The sequence below is a fragment of the Sorex fumeus genome, unplaced genomic scaffold (genome assembly GCF_029834395.1).
Source record: "Sorex fumeus unplaced genomic scaffold, SorFum_2.1 ptg000024l, whole genome shotgun sequence".
In the NCBI taxonomy this organism is placed as follows: Eukaryota; Metazoa; Chordata; class Mammalia; order Eulipotyphla; family Soricidae; genus Sorex; species Sorex fumeus.
The window spans coordinates 57,701,096-57,723,535 of NW_026606081.1; the positions used below are offsets into that span (position 1 = coordinate 57,701,096).

At 58.9% G+C, this 22,440-nt stretch overlaps 1 protein-coding gene across 1 annotated transcript in view; it reads left to right on the forward strand.

Annotated features, from left to right (window-relative positions):
- Window positions 1-1,658: 1,658 nt before the first annotated feature.
- Window positions 1,659-22,440, forward strand: part of LOC130023418 (CAP-Gly domain-containing linker protein 1-like) — a 41,279-nt gene continuing 20,497 nt past the window's right edge. Inside the window, 13 exon segments of the mRNA XM_056113921.1 lie at window positions 1,659-1,743; window positions 2,478-3,019; window positions 6,514-6,638; window positions 7,645-7,867; window positions 11,486-11,660; window positions 11,663-11,682; window positions 12,036-12,139; window positions 13,152-13,209; window positions 13,611-14,208; window positions 14,211-14,311; window positions 16,162-16,266; window positions 18,177-18,383; window positions 22,300-22,416. Of these exon segments, the coding sequence (XP_055969896.1) occupies window positions 1,659-1,743; window positions 2,478-3,019; window positions 6,514-6,638; window positions 7,645-7,867; window positions 11,486-11,660; window positions 11,663-11,682; window positions 12,036-12,139; window positions 13,152-13,209; window positions 13,611-14,208; window positions 14,211-14,311; window positions 16,162-16,266; window positions 18,177-18,383; window positions 22,300-22,416 (2,460 nt within the window).

Below are 22,440 nucleotides of genomic sequence, written 5' to 3' on the forward strand. Positions count from 1 at the left end.
ACTCCCCCGGGACTGGCTGGAGCGCTGGCACTGATGAGCGCGACGAGCCCTGCCAGCCCCACAACGCCCACTAGGCCTTCCCGGGGTCTCGGGCCGGAGTGAGGGGTTGCCCTTTTCAGGGAAAGGGAGTCGATCCTCGACCTCCTCAGGCCCCTGGGCCTTTGTCCTTCTCGCAGTAAAGCATTTCAGGAGATGAGCTTGAAGCAGGAACATTTTATTTGGAGGCTTTTAGGAAGGGGAAATGAGGGAGGGAGTAACAGGCTCGAGAGAGAGTGCGGCTTCTCCAGAGGCGCAGAAAGCCACTGAACACATTAGGTTGCCTGGTTGCGTTCGGTCCGAAAGTCCACACGTCAGGAGGGGAGAAGCCCGTGACATGACCAACCTCGTAGGCGAGAGCAGTCCCTGGGCTCGGGCACACATGAGCGCCCTCCCTTGGTTCAAGGTGGCTAATCTCGGGTTTTCCCCAGGCTGCCCCTGTGGGAGTTTCTAGCTACCTAGAGTGGGTTGCTAGGGTGGTTGCCAAGGGGGTAGAGTTGAGTGGTCCAGGGTCCTCTTAGAAATTCCTTTCCTGGCCTTTGTTCCTATTCCCTCGGGGGGTCCAGCCTGCTCTGGGCCTCCTAATGTGGGTTAATTTTGACCAGACCTTGGGTCCCGTGCCCTCAGGTGGTCTTTTGGTGGCCATGAAGCTTTTGTTGACTTCCTCGGAGTTCCATTGCCATGGCGACGCTTCCCCCATCCACATGTCTGCCTCAGTTCTGTGGGTTAAGAAATGGAGTTAATACTGGCTTGTGGTTATCAAACTTGGGCAGTGTCACAAGGAACGAAGGAAATGCCAAAACCTCCTTCGCTCCCTTTTGGCGCAATTTTTTTTTCCTTTTTGGGTCACACCTGGTGATGCACAGGATTTACTCCTGGGTCTGCACTCGGGAATCAGTCCTGGCAGTGCTCAGGGGACCATATGGGATGCTGGGAATCGAACCTGGGTCGGCCGCGTGCAAGGCAAACGCCCTACCACTGTGCTATCGCTCTCCAGCCCCCCTTTGGCGCAGTCTTGCTGGGCCCTTTTCCCTGGCAGTTCTCAGCCCATAGAAAAAAGTGTGAGTGTTGCTTGCCTTAGCTTCTGTGTGTAACCCCGGGCCTCTCACACACACACACACATACGCACACACGCACACACAAGACCAGTGATCACTGCTGAGTCGCCTCCCGGCTAGTCAGTGTCTGGACGGAGAGGTGGTCAGTGACACTCGCAGTGCTCAGGGACGATTTCTGGCTCCTGAATTTGTTTGGGGGTGGGTGTGATGCCAGGGAGGGCGTGAGGGTCAGCTGCCCGCAGGGCAAGTACCTGTCCCCTCTGCCCTCTGGCCCTGAATCTGCAATTGTTTGCTTGTCTGTTTGGGATTGCGTTTTTGTGCAGGAATGACACTTGGTGGGCTCAGGGGGCTGTGCGGGAGGCTGGGGGTCGCACTCGGGGTGGCGAGTGTCAGACTGGCAGCTCTCTGGGCTCTGGAAGCTGCAGTGGTCGCTCCCCTGAGACAGACTCTCTCCTCTGCTCTTCAGAGATTTATCCCTGAGAACGAGTGTGCCTCAGAAGGCCCCACAGTGGGCTCGACGGTCAGGGCCCGGTAGTGGCCGCAGCAGCGTCTGACCACCTGACCATGAGTCTGCTGAGGCCCAGCGGGCTGAAGGCCCCCACCAAGATCCTCAAGCATGGGAGCTGGGCCCTGAAGGCGCCCTCAGCCAGTAAGTGCGCTCAGCCCGGGCCAGGGGAGACTCATTCCCACCCGGGAACCCCCTCCCGAGTCCTCGCCCGGGAAGGGCTCCCTGAGCTATAGGCACGTTCGCGGCTCTGGGGACAGCTCTCACACAAGAGTGTTGCGTTCTGTGACTTTAGTGTCACGGCAACTGGTGACAGCTGAGGCGACCAACACGCTCCCTCCTAAATGCTAGCCCCCTCACCCGGGCTTGGGGACAGGCTGAGGGAGGTGGACTCACCTGGAATAAAGGGCCTCATTGCCGGCCGTAGCCACAGGACAGTGGGGAGGGCAACCGGCACCCCATGTGACTCTCCAGCCTCAACCTCACATGAGTGACCCTGAGCGCAGAGCCAGAAATAGGCCCTGCGGACTGGCTGGGGTGCTCCCCCCCTAAAAGAAAAAGAAGATGGGCCAGTGGACACAGCAGAAATAAGACACTGGGTTGGAGCTTTCGCCTGGCTTGGTCCCTAGCATCACGGGGTGTGTCCAAAGATTTCCCCTCAGCTGCCCAAATATGACTGTGGCCTGGGATGCTGCAGTAGGTAGGCACGTCCCCTTCACGGCGGGCCCGGCCAGGCTTCGCCACAAGCAGCCCCGGCATTGGCTGGGAGTAGCCCCAAGCACTGCTGGGTGTCCCTCCCCGCCCAACCACACTTTAACTGGACCTGGACAGGCCCTTCCTGACCCTTCTGACCCTTCTGACCCTTTCTGCTGTTCCAGCGGCTGCTCCCGTTGAGAAGTCCGTGCCTGGGGAGAAAACCCCCAGCGCCCCCTCCTCGGAGACGCAGGAGGAGTTTGTGGACGACTTCCAGGTCGGGGAACGAGTCTGGGTGAAGGGGAACAAGCCTGGATTCATCCAGTTCCTCGGGGAGACCCAGTTTGCCCCTGGTCAGTGGGCCGGGATCGTCTTGGACGAGCCCATCGGCAAGAACGACGGCTCGGTGGCGGGTGTGCGCTACTTCCAGTGCGAGCCGCTGAAGGGCATCTTCACCCGGCCGTCCAAGCTGAGCAGGAGCTGGCAGGCCGACGATGAGACCAACGGCCTGCAGCCAGCGCCTGCTGCCCGGGTCACACCGCCCCTGTCGGCCTCCCCGGCCCCTGCCGCCGCCCCGAAGGCACCCCAGCCCTCCACAAAGGAGGCACCAGCCGCCCCTCACATCAGCAACCTGACCAGGACGGCCAGCGAGTCCATCTCCAACCTCTCGGAGGCTGGCTCCCTCAAGAACGGGGAGCAGGAGCTGAAGCTCGGGGACCAGGTGCTGGTGAGTGCCGATGGCAGCGGTCGCGGGTGGGTGTCCATTCGCCTGTCTGGTCCATCAGCTTTTGCAGACTCGCGGCTTGGGTGGAAGCACGAGCAGCCAGGACACCTGGTCCTGCAGTTTCCAGCGTGATGGATGCGTGCGGGGATGCTGCCAGTTTTACCAGTTTAGCCAAAACACGGTGGAGGGGTCATGCCGTGGGGAGGCCGCGTGCTTTGCACGCCTCTGACCCGGGTTTAAGTCTTGGTCCCATGTACAGTCTCCCAAGCACATCCCGGAGTGATCCCTGAGCACCAAACCAGAAGTAAGCCCTGAGCACTCTGACTGTGACTCAAAAAACAAACCAACGAACAAAGTTGGAAATCAGTTCCATTGCTCTGGTTTGTGATGTTTATGTTTGGGGCATCACAGGGCTCACCCCGAGGCGCTCCGGGCCATTCCGTGCCCTGCTGTGCGCAAGCCCTGAGCCGTCTCTCCAGACGTGTGTGGTTTGGTGTTTGGGCCACACCTGGCCGTGCTCAGGGCTTCCTCCTGGTGCTGAACTCAGGGATCTGGTAGGGCTCAGGGGACCATCTGGGGTGTCGGGGATGGACCCTGGGTAGGCCACGGGTAGGGACCCGTCTCCGGAACATTCTCAAGAGTATGTTTTGCTGTCTTGGTTGCTCGATCTTCAGACTCAGCACCTGCTCTTGGGTTTCTCTGAGCAGCTCCTGGAAGGCCTTCGGTGGGGGCGAGGGGGCACCCTTTGTGAGATGAGTTTCTGGTGGGGGTCACCAGGTCCCTGCACATGGCATCCTCAGTCCACCCCAAGCCCATTCCTCTGCACAGGTCCCCTAAGCAGAGGCGCTTGGCTGTAGACAACTGTTCTCCCCCAGCAGAAGCACTCAATAACGCTTTCAGAACCCGTGGGAAGCGGCCGGGAAAAGTCACCTCGGGGACATCTGAGGCGGGCGGCTCTGACCAGACAGACTGGGGGCTGGCCCGGAGCCAGTGGCTTCCCGGGGACCACAGGGATGGACACCGCCAGGCCGGTGTCAGAGCTGTGGAGGCCGGAGAGGAGAGCTGTGAGGAGACCTGCCTGCAGGCGCAGGGTGGCCCTCGGAGGGTCCTGGAGGGTCACGGTCAGGGTTCAGGGATGGCCAAAGAGTAACACGGGGAGGGAATTGGAGCTGGAGGAGACTCACGGTTTAAAAACTGTTTGGGGGGCTGGAGCAGTAGAACAGCAGAGAGGGCGTTTGCCTTGCACTCAGCAAACCCGGGTTCCCCGGTATCCCATAGGGTCCCCTAAGCATCGCAGGAATGATTCCTGAATGCAGAGCCACGACTCACCCCTCAGCATCGCCAGGTGTGACCCAAAGACCCAAAGATCAAAAAAGACTTTTTTTTTTAACTTGCATTCACAACCGTCCACACCCGGACACAGGGACACCAGTGTCGTTGGAACAAGGGAGCGGGGACACTGCCACTGGCTCTGCGGTGAATAACTCTGATCAGTTATTCATTTATTGGTGGTGGTGCTCAGGGCTGAGTCCTGGCCCTGTGCTCAGGGACCACATCCGGGCAGGTGTGTGCAAGGCCAACGCCCTGCCCGCTGTGCTGTTCCATCGCTCCATACCTCAGCTAGAGCACGCCTTTCAAAAAAAAGTTTTTGAGGGTTTTTGGGGGGAACCACAACCAGCATAATGGCTGTTTTCTGAAAGAAGAAGGGGGAAAAAAGAAAACCCAAACACTTTCTTTGGTCTTTTTCCTAATTCAAGGAAGGTTTGCTTGGCGCTCCACGGCCTAACGCAGCCGTGGTCAGGAGGCCGTGGCGAGTGGGGGCTGGCCTCAGGGCACTGAGGCGAAGCTCCCGTGCAGGGCTGCGCCCTCCCGGCTCTCCAAAGGGCCTCCTGCCCTTTGCCCCATTCTTCCCTGCGCACAGGAAGTCTAGGTTCTGCGCCAGCTGGCCCCGATGTTTACGGGACTGACCTCCGAGGAGCCCTTCGAAGGCTCTGACATGGCTGTTCCAGACTTAGGCCTGTGGAAGGCGGTCCCCTGCCCCTGGCACTCCCCATCCCTGGCAGTGGACAGGTTGCCCCCATGCTTGTGCTACTTTGGTTCTCTTTGGAGACTCAGGGACCCTCATTGGGGTCACTGGAAATGCCCAGCTCTGACCTCAAGTCCCGTCTGTGCTCGCAAGTAGGCCGGGGTCGCAGAGCGGGACAGTCAGTCGCTCTGGTCAGTCTTATGGTGTCTCAGAGAGGGAGGTCACTCTGTCCGTCCTGTGGCGTCTCAGAGTCCAACCGTGAAGAGCTTCTCCGGGCTGATGTGCGGTGGTTCTCCTGACCTTGGGAGATCACTTCCCTTCTCTCCAGCTGAGCTCTGACAGAATGTTCTGGAGACAGGCTTGCAGCAGTTTTGGGCAGATGATATTTCCAGGATATGATGTCAGGGTCTTGAGAGAATTGACTGGCTTCCAGCTGTGCTGTTAGAGGAGGCTGCTTCAAGGTCGGGGACGGAATGTTCTGTGCCAAATTCTTCGCCGATGACCAACTGTGAGACAGGAACTTTGCAGCCTCTTCTCAGCCCAGGGCCGCCACCCCAGCCACCTGTCTCTTGTTCTTTTATTCCTTGTCACACTCACAGTGCCCAGGGCCCATGCCTGGCCACGGAGGCTGTGCCAGGGCCTTTGCAGATGGCACTTCAGGACTCGCAGAGACAGTCCTGGGTGACGCTGCTACCCCTCGTGCTGCGAGTGACCCCCTAGCACGTGAACCCAGTCCTACCCCAGACCCGAAAAAAGAAAACTGCGCTCTCGGGCATTATTAGTTGAGGTTTCTCTCTCTCTCTCTCTCTCTCTCTCTCTCTCTCTCTCTCTCTCTCTCTCTCCTTTCTGTTTTGACTTTTTGGTTTTGGGGTCACTCAGGAATCAGTCTTGGCGGGCTAGGGGGACCATCTTGGGTGCTGAGGATTGAACCCAGGGTGGCCGCACACAAAGCAAGTGCCCTTCCCCCAGTGCTCCAGCCCTATTTGTCAGCATTCCCGTCAGTGTCCAACGCTGTGATTCTGCTTTGCTCTGCGTCCCAGGGGCCAAGCGTGAAGCCAAGGCATAGTGAAGGAGAACTGGAAAATGGAAGTCCGCTAAGATATGAGAACAGTCATTTTCCTTTAGCTGGTTTCTGGCTTAATTGTTCTCCAGCGGTGGGGTTGCCACGGCTCCGCTCCCACACCCACGGGGCAGCGACCCCCTCACCACACCAGGTGGCTGGCCTGGGTCAGAGATTCCCGGGGGTGTGGTCAGCCAGGCCACCGGTGTCAGCAAGTGGGTGTGAATGCCGCTGCCTTGCATGGACACTGAGCAGCAGCATCTGCTCACCCTGTAGGGGTTGCAGGGGTAAATGGCACCTTGACCTTTGGGATTTCTTAAGGAAATCCCTACTCTGAAGCCAGAATGTTCCTTCTCGGGGGTGGGGGCGCTATGCGCAGTCCAGGGTGCCTGACCTGCGTCCCTCCGGCAGGTGGGAGGCGTGAAGGCCGGTGTGGTGCGCTTTCTCGGGGAGACGAACTTCGCTAAGGGGGATTGGTGTGGTGTGGAGCTGGACAAGCCGCTGGGCAAGAACGATGGCGCCGTGGCCGGAACGAGGTAGGTGCACCTGCCCCTCCCCCAGACAGCCTGGAGCAATGCACGGTGCCCGGGAGGCGCTGAGGGGACTGCAGGCCACTTCACTTGGTTCTTAGGCGGGGCCACTTCCGGTGGCACTCGGGGACCCTGCAGGGATGTGGGGACAGCCTGGGGCTCCCACATGCAGCTGTGCTCGGCCCGCAGGAACCCCCCGGGCCTGCTGTCACCCTTCAGATGCCGGGGAGGCTGCTTGGAATCGCCCCTGGTTTGCACGGTGGGGGTGGGCGGCGTGCGAGGGAGTGTGTGTGTGAATGTTTGAATGTGTGTGCTTCGGAGTGTGGCTATGTATGTATGAGGGTGTGTGTATGTGAGCGTGTGAGTGTGGGGCTGTGAGAGTGTTGGTGAGGGCATGAGCATGTGAGTGTTGGTGGGGGTGTGAGCATGTTTGTGAGGGAATGAGAGCGTGTCATTGTTGGTTTGAGAGCGTGCAAGTGTTGGTTGGGGTGTGCGTGTGTGTGACTGTGGGGCTGTGGGAGTGTGGGAGTGTTGGTTGGGGTGTGAGTGTGAGTGTGTTTTTGTTGGGGTGTGAGTGTTTGTGAGTGTGGGACGTTGGGAGTGTGGGAGTGTTGGTTGGGGTGTGAGTGTGTGGGAGTGTGGGATTATCGGTTGGGGTGTGAGTGTGTGAGTGTGGGGTTGAGGAAATGTGGGAGTGTTTGTTGGGGTGTGGATATGTATGTATGAGGGGTGTGTATATGAGTGTGTGAGTGTGGGGCTGTGGAAATGTGGGAGTGTTGGTTGGGGTGTGAGTGTGTTTGTTGGGGTGAGTGGGAGTGTGAGAGTGTGGGACTGTTGGTTGGGGTGTGAGAGTGTGGGAGTGTTTGTTGGGGTGTGAGTGTGTGGGAGTGTGGGGCTGTGGGAGCGTGTTAGTCTGTGGGCGTGTGAGGCTGTGGGACTCAGTGGACGCCTCGGTCGGCGCCTGTCTCTCTTGCCAAAGGGGTCTTTTGTCCCCCCCTCCTCGTTGTCGCAGGTACTTCCAGTGTCAGCCCAAGTACGGCTTGTTTGTTCGCATTCACAAAGTCACCAAGATCGGCTTCCCCTCCACGACGCCGGCCAAGGCCAAGGCGGCCCCCGTGAGGCGTGTGATGGCCACCACCCCCGCCAGCCTGAAGCGCCGCCCGTCGGCCTCCTCGCTCAGCTCCGTGAGCTCCGTGGCCTCATCCATGAGCAGCAGGCTCAGCCGCGTGGGACTAGTAAGAAGCTCCCCCCACCCCGCGCGGTTCTCAGGCCCTCACAGACTCCCACGGCCCCAGGGGTGAGAGGCGGAGCAGGACTGGGTGGGCTGGGCTGCTCCGGGGGGCAGGCGAGCGGCTTCCCAGCCACCACCGGTGACAGGAGCAGGGATGGGCCTTTCCTCGGGTGCTCAGGGCTCAGGCCGCCTTAGGGATGAAGTGGGGGAGCTGAAGAGGGCGTCGGAGGGTCAGAGCGGGACCCAGAGACTCTGGGGAACGCTTGGCGCTTGGCGTTGCCTGTTTGCTCTCTCCGTCCCTCCCTGCTCCCTCCTGTCCCTCTGCACCCCTGTCGACATGCAGAGGGGCCTCGACTTCTGTCCATTGCGGGGCTGCAAGTCAAAGCTGGGACCTCGTGGCTTCTCCCCTCACGTCTCTCTGAGTCATAAACACTAAAGTGTGTCCGAATGTGCAAGGGTGTCCTGAGATATTGTCCACAGGGAAACGGGCCCACGATGGAGATGTGTCCCAGGGGGCTGGCTTTGCTGGGGGCTGCGCTTCCTGCCGCCTCCTCTGCTCCCTGCATTGACCCTCGATGCGGAAGAGGAGGGAGTGAGTGTGTGTGCAACGGAAGATACAAAACAGATGACACGGGAACGGGAGCCAGGAGGCCACGCGCCGTGGGCACAGGCCTGGGGCCAGTCCTGTCTTGCTCGACCACCACCAGGTTTCCCTGCCCTGCCTCCATCCTCACGTCCGAATCCTCCTTCCCCTCGCCTCACCATTTAGGAGGGGAGCAGACTCAAGCCCCTCGCCTTCCCTCGCGAGCCAGCCCGTTTGTGGAATTTGGTTTTGTTTCTCTGCTTGACTGTGGGCCACACCCTGCAGTGCTTGAAGGGGCCGTTTGCAGTGCTGGGGTTGAGCCGGGGCCTCCCACATCCGAGCAAGAGCCCCACGCCTGAGCCGTATCTCCAGCCTCCCCCCGCTGTCTTGTTTTGTTCTGTTCTGGGGTCACACCTGGCAGAGCCCAGGGCTTTATCCCGCCTCTGTGCGCGGGATTATTCCTGGCGGGCCTCCGGGATTGAGCCTGGGCAGCGCTGGGGCTTCGCTCTCCAGCCCTTTGGCCCCTGCCTTGCATATCTTTACGCAGGGCGGAGCTCACTCCTGCACTGCACATCACCGTTAGCACATATGACAGGAATATAGAATGATTCTGTGTGACTTCATGGAAGTATACCTCGACAATGTAATTCCATACGTGCACACACAAGTGTTCACACACACACACAGCGACTCATACATGTACACGTAGTGCATACCATATATACACAGGCTTATGGGTATATACACACAGGCACGTACCTACATAGACACAATGCGCGTGTGCACACAGGTGTGTGTAGATATGCCCAGAGGAACGTACGTGCATGCATACATACATGCACACAGGTCCGGGCGTGCCCTGTGGGAGCCTCCCGGTTCGCTTGTTGGCTGAGTTGCTCTCTGAGGTACCAGGCTCCCACAGAGGGTCTGGCCTTGCTGGCATGGAGCCTGGGGCCTCACACACCACGCGCAGGGCAGAGGCTTTGGCATCAACATCCTGAGTTCAGTTCGTGGCCCCCACCTTGCCCAGCCCCTCAGCGCTCGCCTCCCCCCATGCCAGGGGTGCTGCTTTCTCTCTGCTCTGGCGCCTGAACTCACAGTCTCGTTCGTCTCCACGGTTGGCTGAAAGAAGCCGTTCGCTCCCGGGCTGGTTTCCTCAGGGAGCTGTCTCGGGCCCAGGAAGCGTGTGTGTGCCCCACCGCTCAGGCCAGGAGGCTCAGGGAACACCGCCGCCCGCCTTTCCTAGTTTTTTATTTTTGCTCTTTGGTTTTGGGGCTCACCTGGCAGTGCTCAGGGACTCCAGGCGTGGTGCTTGGGGGCTGCTCCTGGTGGAGGGGGTTTGAGCCCAGGTCTTGTTGGAGACCCCCAAGGCTGTCAAGCTCTTCCCAGCCACCCCTTGAAATCAGAGTTGAGTGCACTTCCCGGCAGCACTGCACATGGCTGGGCCCGAGAGCTCGTGTGCTCCTAGAAATTTTATTTATTTATTATTTGGTTTTGGGGCCACACTCAGGGGTGCTCAGGGCTTATTCCTGGCTCTCTGCAGGGGGGTTGTGTCACTCCTGACGTTGCTGGATCTTGAACCTCTGAAAGTACCTTCCCCCACCCCCCCCCCCACCCCACAATAGACTCTTTGGCCCTGGGGAGAGCATTTAGTAAGTAAAGTAAGTAAAGGCCCTCCCGTTGATCGTCAATTTGCTCGAGTGGGCCCAGTAATGTCTCCATTGGAAACTTTATTGTTACTGTGTCTGGCATATCGAATACTCTCGGTAGCTTGCCGGGCTTTTAATCTGACCAATATACTTTAAGTGTATTGGGAAGTCACGGCCAGATCCTTACGCAGAGGCAAGGATGAGCCGCTCCCCGGACAGAACCAGGTAGCTCGAGAGCTCCCAGCAGGCAAAGCAGCAGTGGACAGCCTGGGCCCTGCTGGGCCCGTCAGTCAGCAGGCAATTGGCAGCAGCTCAGATGATGCAGGGAAGCGGCAAGAGCAGGGCGATGGGTCAGGCGTGGCCGGGCAGAAGGAGCGGACATCCTCGGCCACCCCCGCCCCAGCCCCCGCCACCGTGTGCCTGAAGAATGAAGACCAGGTCCCGCTGTGTCCCCGCCTGCAGGGGCCGTTGTGCCGCAAGGAAACTGGGTCTGCAGAGCAACCATGAGCGACCACGAGCCCAGGACAGAACGGACAGGACCCCCGGTCCCCGCGGCCCTCCAGCCCACTCCCCTCCCCTCCCACTGTCTTTGCCTCTTCTCTCCTTCCCTTTGTGCTTGATCTTCCCCTGAGCTGCCCTTGCTGTCCTGCTCTCTGGGCGTGAGCCCTCACACATGCTCACCCACCACTTGTTCCTTTTTTTCCTGGATTTTGGGCCACACCCCAGCAATGCTCAGGACTTCCTCCGGGCTCTGCACTCAGGAGTCACTCCTGGTGGGCTCGGGACCCTATGGGGTGGGTACCTGGGATCCAGCTGGGGTCAGCGGCCTGCAAGGCCAGCGCCTTCCCCGCAACTTTACCATTCTAGCCTCTCATCCCCCACTTTCGAAGGCAGATGGCACAGGGGTCTTTTATGGGGTCACACCCAGTGACCCTCAGGGGCACGAGGCCATTCCCAGAGACAAGAGTCTCTGGTTACTGTTATTCAGGCCTGGGGCGGGTGCTGGGGAGAGCGAGGTGAGCTGGAAGGAAGAGGAAGAGAGAAGGGCCAGGCTGCCCTGGGAGACCCAGACGGACCTACAAGGCTGAAGATGCTGGAGCCGGCCTCAAGCTCATGCCAAGGGCTCAGCCTTAAGGAAGCTCAAGCCAGAGCGGGCTGTGGAGGGGGCTGCCTCCGGCTCTCCAGAAGAGTCTCTGGATTCCCACGAAGCCCGTCAGTGGAGCTCAGGTCCTGTCCAAGGATCTTCGGGAAGGTTTCAAGATGCTTCTGCTAAGAGTCGCTGGCCCATATGCAAGGATGCAGCGCTGCTCCATGTGCTTTGCTGAGGATAGCCGTGTGCATGCCCGCGTCCGCCACCCCCACCCCCTTCACGTCTCTTTTTCCTTTGCAGTTGCCAGAAACCTCCTCTCGCTATGCCTGCAAGATCTCCAGCACCACCGCCCTCCAAGAGGCACTGAAGGAGAAGCAGCAGCACATTCAGCAGCTGCTGGCCCAGCGGGACCTGGAGAGGGTGGAGGTGGCCAAGGCCACGAGCCATGTGGGGGTGATAGAGCAGGAGCTGGCCCTGGCCGGGACAGGCACGACCAGGTGACGTCTGTGCAGACGACAGTGCCGGGGCCAAGAGACGCTTGCGGCAAATGCTGGGCGCGACCTTGGTGCAAGCAGTGCAGGGAGAGGCCGTGGGTCCCCGTCTGCCGTCGTTGCGGTGGCATCCGGCGCGTGGTTTGATCACATGCCCCTTATCCTCACCCCGTGGGGTTCCGGGAGCGCCAAGTTGTCCCCGCTGGTGCTTTCGTGGTGTGGTTCCCTTCTGGCCTTCCAGAAACGCTGCAGCTTAGGTGGGAGACGCGTTCAGTGTGCCGCGGTGGCAGGTGGCGCTACCAGCCCACAGAGGGCTGTCGGGGGCGGGCGAGGACACTCACGCGCAGTTGCCTCCACAGCACGTCCTGGAGCTAGGGGCCAAGATGGACAAGCAGCGGGCCATGCTGGAAGCGAGCGACCGGGAGAAGGTGGAGCTGCTGAACCAGCTGGAGGAGGAGAAGAGGTGAGGCCGTGCCCCAAGCTGGGGAACTGCCTCGGGCGGGGCGCGCCCGGCCTTCCAGGGCTGTGAGGACCAGAAACCACCGGGTGCCCAGTCCTGAGCGTGGCCACACGGGGGGGAATGGGGGAAGCTCACTGGAGCCCAGGCACCCCCGGCCCTCACTGCTGTGTCCACGTGGCCTGGTGTTCCGGAGGCCTGTGCTGGGTGGCTGGGAATTGTCGTATCCCAGTGGGGCCCTGTGGGAGTCCCTGGGGTTAATCCTGGGCGGGAGGAAACCCACAGCACCCATGGGGCACGGCAGCAGACAGGCAGGGCTCAGGCCAGGCTGCAGACAGACGGACACGGGGTGCCGGCCAAGACGGTCTTCTCAGATGGGCTCCCGGCAGTGTGGTGCCCAGGGGCACTGCCAGTACCCGGCTCAGCCCCTCAGCTCCACATGCCGAACTCGCCACGTCCCCTGGGAGCCCCTCCTGCCCCCCCGCCCTGGCCCCGAGTCGTTTGCTGCTTCTCCCCCAGGGGCTCAGTTGTTGTCCCGATGCGGGGACAGGCGCTGGCTGGGAGGGACTGGCACGCACACCTGGTCAGTCTCTAACCACCTCTGTTAGCTGCGAGGCAGAAAAGGCTGATATGGCACTGCGCCTGGCATTGGCTCGACAGAGCTTCCTCCTGTAGCCTGCGGGTCCCACCCAGTGCTCGCAGCCGAGGGGACTCGCTGACTTTCTTTTTTTTCTTTTTGGGTCAACCCAGCGATGCTCTGGGGTTACTCCTGCCTCGGCACTCAGGAATTACTCCTGGCATTGCCCAGGGGACCATAATGGGATGCTGGGAATTGAACCCGGGTCAGCCACGTGCAAGACAAACGCCCTGCCCGCTGTAATCTCGCTCTGGCCCTCGCTGACTCTCTCAGCCCTCCTGTGTGTGGAGCCGGGGGCTGGGTCGGGCGCGCATCTACAGGATGGTGGCCCTCATGGGGGGCAGCAGTGACGCCCCTCACAACTCTCCCTCTCCCCCACAGGAAAGTGGAGGACCTCCAGTTCCGAGTCGAAGAGGAGTCCATCACCAAAGGCGACCTGGAGGTAAAGCCCGGGCAGGTCCCAGAGGCTTGCAGGGTGCAGGCAAGGATGCGGGGTGGCCTGGCCGACCCCGCCGGGACCACTTCTGCTGGAGACTCAGAATCAGACAGGGATACCTGGGGTCATGCACCTGGGAGGGCCCGGCGGAGGCACCTCTGCTCCTTGGGGCCGGAGGCTGCTGTTGATGAGCGTTTTTCTCTCGTTCTGACAGTTGGGTCTACGCCTTTGCCTCAGCTTTGATTTTCAGTCGAGCAGCACAAATCAAATCCTTTAGAACCCCAGTTTTTTGGAAGGTATTCCTTAAAACAAGAAAAAGCAAACAGTCAGTTTGCAAAAGAATAATTTCTATTTCTGCTTCCTTTCCTTCCTGTTTTAAGTTCATGGAAATTTTGTTTTCCCACCAGAAGGAGGTGAAGGCCCTGCAGGCGGCCTCCGAGAAGCTCGCCAAGGAGAACGAGGGGCTGAGAACCAAGCTGGACCATGCCAACGAGGAGAACACGGACGTGATCGCCCCGTGGAAGTCCAAGCTGGAGACGGCCATCGCCCCGCACCAACAGGCCATGGGTGAGCCGAAGGCGTCCGTGAGCCGGGGCGTGGGCGCCGAGGCGGCCGAGCTGGCCGAGCTCAAGATGCAGATGGAGAGGCTGCAGTTCGAGTACCAGCAGGAGGTGGAGAACTTGAAGGCCCAGCAGGTGGCTGAGCGTGCAGCGCACGCCTTTGAGCTGCAGACGCTCAGGTCGCGGCTGGACAGGACGGCCCAGGAGCAGAAGAACAGCCTGGAGGCCGCGCGGGCCAAGCTGGACCAGACCGAGGACCAGCACCTGGTGGAGATGGAGGACGCCCTGAACAAGCTGCAGGAGGCGGAGATGAAGGTAACGCACCTGGAGGAGTTGTGGGCCATGTGTAGTCAGCAAGCCCAGGCCCTGGCCGATGCCACGGCACAGCTGGAGGCCACTCAGCAGAAGTTCTTGCAGCTCGATGGACTCCAGAAGGCCAGTTCCGAGGTAAATTGGGAATGGAGAAGCTCAGGCGGCAGCTCCAGGTGGCTGAGCGGCAGATTCAGGAGTTAGAGAATGCAGAGCGGGCCGAGAGTGGCAGGTTGGTACCCGGGCGCCCTCGCCCACTTCCACGCTCGGTCCCTGCATGCTGTGTGTCAGTGTGCTCGCCGCCGTGTTCCGGCTTGGTGCTGACAGGTCTCCCGGTCACGTCCCGTGCGGTTCCCTCTGATGGGACTGAGAACGTGTCGGCACGATTCTGGGGCGGTCATTGGTCCCCAGCACCCGGATGCCATGCTAGCCTAGGCCCTGGCTAATCGGGCCCATCTGGGGTCTTTCTGAAACAGAGAACTCTTCACAAGGCCAGTGAGAAAACAAGATAGGAGCCCCCAAAGCAAACCTCTGCCCCCCCCCTTGGGCCCCCTGCGTACTCGCCGACTCCGCCCAGACCCTTGGGCTCGAGGCTGACCGCAGGGGTCCTTCCCTGACCTTGCTGACCACCTGCTCGTGTGACTGGCTTTGCCGTTCTCTCCCCGAGGCGCCTCAGTTTCCAGCTGGTGCTCAATGCCTCTGAACCTCTGAGCTCCCTCAGGGCTGGTGACGTGGCCCATCTTGGTATTTCTCATTGCCAACCCCTCCCTGCCTGCAGCACAAGCCCCAGCCCAGCCCTGCAGAGATTTCATCCCTTTCAGCCTCTAAGGGGTGCTTGGGCCAAGTCCGCCTTCCAGCATGGCCTCCTGCTGGCCACGGGCATGGACTCTCATGGTAGCCCTGACCCTGGGGAAGGACAAGACAGTGAGATCTGGGCCAAGCCGAGGAAGCTGCAGTTCTCACCAAGGAGCCCCGAGAAATGCCCTTTTCCTCCTATAGGATTGTGGTGGCAGAGACGCGCCCTCCCAGCCGCCTCCCTCCCACCCCCCTGGCGCTGTGCGCTTTGTTGGAGAAACTTCTCTGTTGGCCAAGTTGGAAGGGCTGTGGGATTTGTAGACAGGACTGACAGACATAACAGAAGGTCCCAGAGACCCCCGGGAGTTCCTCTCAGGACTCAGGACTCCTTAGCTGGCATTCCAGAAACAAACGGAATCAATTCCTAGGACACAGCAGGGGATAGTTGACCCACTTGTTCGCATCAAGATGTAACAAACATCAAGTTCTGTGACTGCTGTCTAGTGGATTAGAGGTTCTTCGATTTAAATTTCATATTGAGACACCTCAGACTTTTAAAGTCACAGACAAGAAACTACAAGAAAGTAAATCTTGGGGGCCAGAGTGATAGTACAGTGGGAAGGGCATTTGCCTTGCACACGGCCTACGTGATTTCGATCTCCAGGATCCCATAGGGTCACTGTCATTGTCACTGTCCTCCCGTCGTTCATCTATTAGCTCTAACGGGCCAAAAAAAAAAAAAAAGATAACCTGTTCTTCCCTCCTTCCCCTCCCTTTCCCTTTCTTCCCTGTTTCCTCCCTCCCTCCTTCGTATCCTTAGCCTCCCTCCTCCCTTGCTTACGTCCTTCTTCCTCGCCAAGCCATGCTCTGGGCTCTGGGGTCCTCCCGCCCAGCAGTAGTGGGTCTTTTCTGCTTGTGGACCGATCTCAGGCTCGCCCGGTGGTGCTGCAGTTCCAACTCGGGCCTGGTGTGTACTCCAGCCCTTTGTGCCGTCTCCCCGCCCCTGGAAAGTCAATCTTTCTCATAGGCTTTCTTATTTTCTGGTCGCTCCAAATTTAGGTCTAGAAAACGCCTCTGTTTGAGCCGTTTTCAGTCACCACTAGACAGTCATCACCAGAACTGATGGCGCCAAGGCTTCGAGAGCTTCAGGCAATCGCGCTCACCTCACACCTCTGTTCTTTGGGGTTGTGTTGGGTCATGGGCTTCTCATATGTGCTTTCTGTTTTGTTTTCCCCTTCCCGTTCCTGTTCGTCTTTTTGCTCCATTCACTCCATCCTTGTCACTCTGGTAGGCCGAGAGCCTGGCCGAGGAGCTGCAGGGGAAGGAGCTAGCGCTTCGTCGTCTTCAGGAGAACTTGAACGAAGTCAGTCGAGTGAAGGAGGCTTTGGAGAAAGAGCTTCGGAGTTTGGTGAGTACCAGGGGAGTCGGACGCTGATCTTCACCTTGCTGAGGGCAAAGCGAAGCCTCCTCAGGCGAGCTCGGCCCTATCGCCTCTGAGGCTCACGAGCGTGTCAGCTAGAAAGCCCCAGGGGCTGTGCGAGCCCCCATTGGGGCAGCAAAGGTAGGTGCGCTGCTCTGTCCCCTCTGTGCCCGTCGCCTCTGCCTGATCAGTGAGTGGCCAGCGATGCTCCCGGAGTGCCGGGCTCCTTCCTCCCCTCAGCAGCGCCTCAGGCTCCTCTCCCATGCCCCTGCCCCCTCGGCTCTGTCTCCCCTGGCAGCCGGGAGCCCTGGGGGCTCACAGCAAGGGGAGGGGGTGAGAGACATGTGCTGGGAAGGCCGCTTTTCTGGAACCTTCCAGACACCTTCCTGCACTGGATCAAAGTGTGTTTTCTGGTTTTCTTTTTAGGATTTGTGTGTATGTGTGTGTGTGTGTGTGTGTGTGTGTGTGTTTGTTTGTGTCTTGGGCTTTTTAGTATTCATCTGTGCTGAGACCTTCACCTGGTGGCCCTCAGGGGACCACGTGGAATGCTGGGTATTGAACCTGGGTTGGGCACATACAAAGCAAAACACCTAAAGTATCTGGTTGTTTTTGTTTTTGTTTTCTTTTTTGGCTTTTTGGGTCACACCTGGTGATGCTCAGAGGTTACTCCTAGCTCTGCACTCAGGAATTACTCCTGGCGGAGCTTGGGGGACTACATGGGATTCCGGGGATTGAACCTGGGTCAGCCACGTGCAAGGCAAACGCCCTCTCCACAGTCCCATCACTCCGGCGCTGGACCTTGATGAACTGGGCCTTTCCATTGAGACTGTACTGACGGGGTCCCGTCAGGACCCGAGACTGAGCCCTGAAGGAGCCATTCAGAACCCTGCGGGAGGTTTCCAAGGGAATCGTCCTATCGTCCTTGCCGGGGCAGCATGGGCCCAGCACACGCAGCATCACAGTCTATCTGTGTATGCTAGAGAACATGTGTACACACGTGTGTCCACAGCCATGCACACACCCCAGTATACACACATGGGCTTCTGTCATGTGCAGACTCATACATGTCCTTGGACATGCAAGCAAGTACATACATACTTGCACAACTCACTCATGTTTGCCAGGCAGGTACACACTGGGCATTGATAGCTGAGTTTGGGGTGGATTATTTTTGTTTTCTGGGTTTTTTGTTCTTGTTGTTCTTGTTGTTTTTTGTCTTTTTGGGTCACAGCTGGGGACATTCAGGGGTCAATCCTGGCTCTGCACTCAGGAATTACTACTGATGGTGCATCCCCTATGGGATGCTGGGGATCAAAGGCGGGTTGTGCAAGACAAACACCCTCCCCGCTGGGCTATTGCTCTGGCCTTGGGGTGTATATATATATATATATATATATATATTTTTTTTTTTTTTTTTTTTGGTGGTGGTGGTGGGGGACTAGTGCCATGCCTGTCAGTCCTTGGAGGCGACTCCTGGCTTTGTGCTCAGGATATTCCTGTTAGTGCCGGGATTCAGACCGGGGCCAAGTGGCCTTACTCAGTGCTCTCTCTCTCCCAGCCCCCAGATGATCACCATGTTTATTGGGGCTCCCCCCAAACTCGGTGGTACTCCTGGCTCAGGGTCTAACCGGCTGGCTGTTCTCGAGCGCCTGGACCCTGTGCCAGCCCTTCAGCCCCCAGTATCTATCTATGTTCTAAGTGCAAGTTCATTTTCACGAACATTGTGTGTGTGTGCTGGTGAGCAGAGTCGCCGTGTGTGTTCGGGTATGTTTGTGTGTGTTGTGTGCGTTGTGTGTGTGTGTGTGTGTGCACGCGCGCGTGTGTGCTGGGGGCAGGCAGGGGGCCTGCGGCTGACGGTGGCCCCCGGCTCCCCGCAGGGGGAGAAGGTGGACGTGAGCCGCAGCCAGTCCCAGGCTCTGCAGGCCGAGCACGCCAAGTCCACCACGGAGAGCCAGGCGCAGCACGAGGAGGCGCTGCAGGCCCTGCAGAAGCTGCTGCTGCAGGCGGAGGAGAAGCTGCAGGCGGTGCAGGCGGAGAACGGGAGCCTGCTGCGGGAGGTGGCCGAGCTGAAGACGCAAGCCGACGAGGCCAAGGTGTGTGGGCGCAGGGCCGCCGTCTCGGGGTCGGGCTCTGTTGGGGGCCTCGGCCTGCAGCCTCAGACACTTCCTCTGCCCGTCGGCGCCTGTGAGAGCCGGAAGGGGGTTGCTCCCGGGGCGCCCGGCAGAGCACATAGAAGCCCAGGGACCCCAGCTTGGGCTGTCCGTTTTGTTTTCAGCTTTTTCGGTAAGTTCAGGCCTTCATGTTTTCACTTGATTGCTCAAAGGCATTTTTTCATGTATCAAAGAAATGTTAAGGTTCGAAGCTCAGTGGGGAGAAATAAAGCGGCTGGAACTAGTGCAGTGAGAGGGCACTTGCTGTGCACGTGACCTACAGGGGGATCCCCAGCATCCCCCAGGGTCCCCCAAGCACCCAGGAGGAAGCCGTGACCTCTGCCGGGTGTGAACCCCAAAACAAGAAGGAAAATAATGTACACACACATATATGTGTGTACATACATAACATGTACATATGTGTACATCTTTATATCCATATAATAAAGGTAAAGGTAAAGGCCCTCCCGTTGATCGTCGATTTGCTCGAGCGGGCCCAGTAACGTCTCCATTGGAGACTTTGTTGTTACTGTGTCTGGCATATCCAATACTCTCGGTAGCTTGCCGGGCTCTCCGAGAGGGGCGGAGGAATCGAACTCGGGTCAGCCATGTTGGCCGCTTGTAAGGCGAACGCCCTACCCGCTGTGCTATTGCTCCATCCATATAATAAGTGTATTTTAATTCATATGTACATATTTTGATACATTTTCAGTTTTACACGCTTGGTCCCATGTATAGTTTATACATATATGTGTATGCCTATACATGTATGTGCTTGTATGTATATGTGTGTGTATACATACCTATAAGCCAATGCAAAGAAAACGGAAGCGAGCTTACATCAGAGGAAACCAGGGCTGCTGAGTGGCGGCCATGGCCCGCGTGTGTGTTGGTGCCCGGCCTCTTTCCACCACGCACCAGAGCCAGGGCTACGTCTCCTCTCTGGACCACCTGCACGGCCCAGTTCTGTGGCCAGCAGCCTCGTGTGCATGCTCAGGTCAGCCCCATTCCGGTAACCTGACCGTCAGCGGTCAGCTGCCCAGCACACACCAGTAGCCTGCTGCAGCTCATGGCTGCTGAGCTGGACAGAGAAGATAGCCCTTGCTGCAGAAAGTTCTGGAAAGTACATGGCGGTTAAACTATGGTGTGCATTGAGACTCAGAAACGAAGACGCACAACCCGTTGCTGACGGGCAGGGAGAGCAGGTGAGGGAGACCCTGGCCCGTGTGCGGCCACTCCTCCTGGAGCCTCTGGGCCCCTCCCAAATTACTGCAAACACTGCCTCCCATTGTTCATCGATTTGCTCGAGCGGGCCCACTAATGTCTCCATTTTGAGACTTGTTGTTACTGTGTTTGGCAAGCATAACCTGTTGGCTTCAGTCTCCAAAGCTTGGTGGATTAGTCTGGATTTTCTATAAAGTGTATAACTTTTGGGACTAAGTCCATTTCCTGCCTCTGTTTGTCCCTGTGAAAATCGTTTGACAACCAGTGGTTGCTTTTCCCTTCCCCTTCTGCACAAAGTTCAACAACAAAATACTTTTTGTGGTTCTTTGAATTGTACTGAAAACTAGTTTTTTAATGCATCCCTTCTATGACAGAGTGATGGATTTTGTAATAGAATAATTGAAGTGGGGGGAAAAAATCTTATGCCCCAATGTCAAGATCCAACTGTACTTAAAACTTCCGGGGAGCTGTCAGGAATAATTTCAGACGGCATTTCAAAAATAAAATAGGCTGATAGTAGAATGGGTAGTGCTGCCTTGTACTCGGCCAACCCGGGTTGATCCCCAGCATCCCGTCTGGTCCTCCAGCCCTGCCAGCAGTGATCCCTGAGCACAGAACCCTGAGCGAGACCCGAACACCACCAGGTGTGGGGCCCCCATCCACAAAATAGGCAGGTAGATATGTTGAGCCCAAGAAGCTAACTGTGTTTGAGCCTCTCCATCCTGCGAGTGTGTGTGTGTGTGTGTGTGTTGTGTGAGTGTGTGCGCGCGCGCGTATACACCGTGTGCAGGTAAGACTACTCTGCCATTTTCATTTCTGGTATTTAGGCCGAGTGTAAGAAGGGCCTGGAGGAGAGGGGCCAGCTGGAGGAGCATGTCAAGAAGCTGGTTCTGGAGAACCTATCCCTGGCCAAGGACAAGGACAACATCATCCAGAAGCTGCAGTATTCCTATCATGAGCTGGCGTGGGATCAGAAGTCGCTGGTGCAAGAGATCGAGGAGCTCACGGCCGAGAAAGAGTCGGCCCTCGAGAAGCAGTTGGAGCTCGACAGCCTGTGCGTGGCCCTGAAGCTGGAGCGTGACGGCCTGGCTCAGAGGAACAAGGAGCTGCAGCTCGAGAAGGACCTGCTGCGCCAGGAGCAGGAGAAGCTGGGCGCCAGCCTGGAGGCGGCGCTGCAGGCCAAGGAGCTGCTGGGCACCGAGGCCAGCTGCCTGCGCACGCAGCTGGACGAGGCCACCAAGACCGTGCACAAGGCCGAGCTGGAGGCGCTGCAGCAGGAGCTCCAGGGGCTGGCGGCCAGCCAGGGCGCCCTCGAGGCGGCGCTGCAGGAGGCCAGGGATGCAGCCCGCAGCCTGGAGAAGACACACGCCAGCGTGCTGCAGGCCAAGGAGGCGCTCGATGCGGAGCGGCAGGAGGAGTGCCGGCGGCTGGCGGAGGACAGGCTCGCGGCACAGCAGGCCCTGGCGCAGGAGCGGGAGGCCCGCGCCCAGGAGACCCAGGCGGCCGCCCACGAGGCCAGCCAGCTGCGAGGCCGCCTGGGGCTGCTGGAGCAGGAGGCGGAGGAGCTGCGGGCGCGTGCCCAGGGGCTGCAGGCCGAGCACCTGGACCTGGTGGAGGAGAAGGCGCGGTCAGACAAGAAGGTGGCCGAGATCCTGCGGGAGAAGGAGCAGCTGGCCGGCAGTTACTTCCTCCTCCAGAAGGAGGTCAGTCGGCTGGCCCAGACCAGCAGCCACGTCTCGGCCAACCTCCTGGAGGCCCAGAAGGACAAGATCAGGCTCACCTTCAAGATCAGAGAGCTCGAGACGCTGCAGTCTTTTACGGTAAAGTGGAGCAGGCCGACCCCCGTTGGCCCCGGGCACCCCCTTTTAGCGGTTAAGAGGATTGCTCTTCGTCGGCACAAGGAGAGGTGCACCCCCACGGAACCCGTGTGTCACGGGCTGTTTGCTGCGGGCGCAGGGACAGCTCGTCACCACGTGCCTGGTGACCTCTAGGACAAGGCATAAGCTGTGAATAAAACCGAGAAAGGACAGTATGTTCATTTCCGGGGGGAGTTCTCACGGAAGATTGCACTGTGGCTCTTCAAGACGTAAGGGAAGGCATGAGAGAGGCACTAAGTTGTAAAGCAAAGCAGTGTCTTCCGGGGGGACTTTGAGCGGTTGCCCTGAGTCTGCTCACTTGGGACTCGGGGGGGGCCCTGTGCCACCAGCAGTGTGCCCGGTGCAGGGCAGCCTGGACTCGAGGGTGCCTGGTGCCGGGCAGGTGTTCTCTCTTCCCAGCTGACTCAGGGTTTGCCGTTCTCCCACTCCCACACCGGTGCTCACTGCTCACATCTCCTCTCCTTCCCCCCCACCCACGCTTTCCATCCAGGCCTGCTTAGCTGTCCGCTCATGTCATTTTTATTCTGTGTGAGGAATGGAGGCTCTTGGGAGCCCTGGGCTGTTTCTGGGTGTCAGTCTTGCTGCTGAGCGGCTCAGACGCGAGTCCCCGTAGGATGAACCGGCGGCCAGCGGGGCCAGAGCCACTGTGGCAGGTGTGGGTGGTTTGTGGGGCGTTTCACGCTGTGTTGTGCCACTGTTGCCAACCCCTCCCTGCCCCCCCCCCCCCCGGCGTGGCTCAACGAGGTTTCTCTCTCCAGGCTGTGCAGACAGCGGAAGATGCCAGGCATTTTATGCAGCAACTGTCCCAGGAGAAGACAGAGACCCTGGCCTCCCTGGAGGACACCAGGAACACCAATGCAAACTTGCAGAATGAGGTGGGTGATGGTGGTGACCAGGGC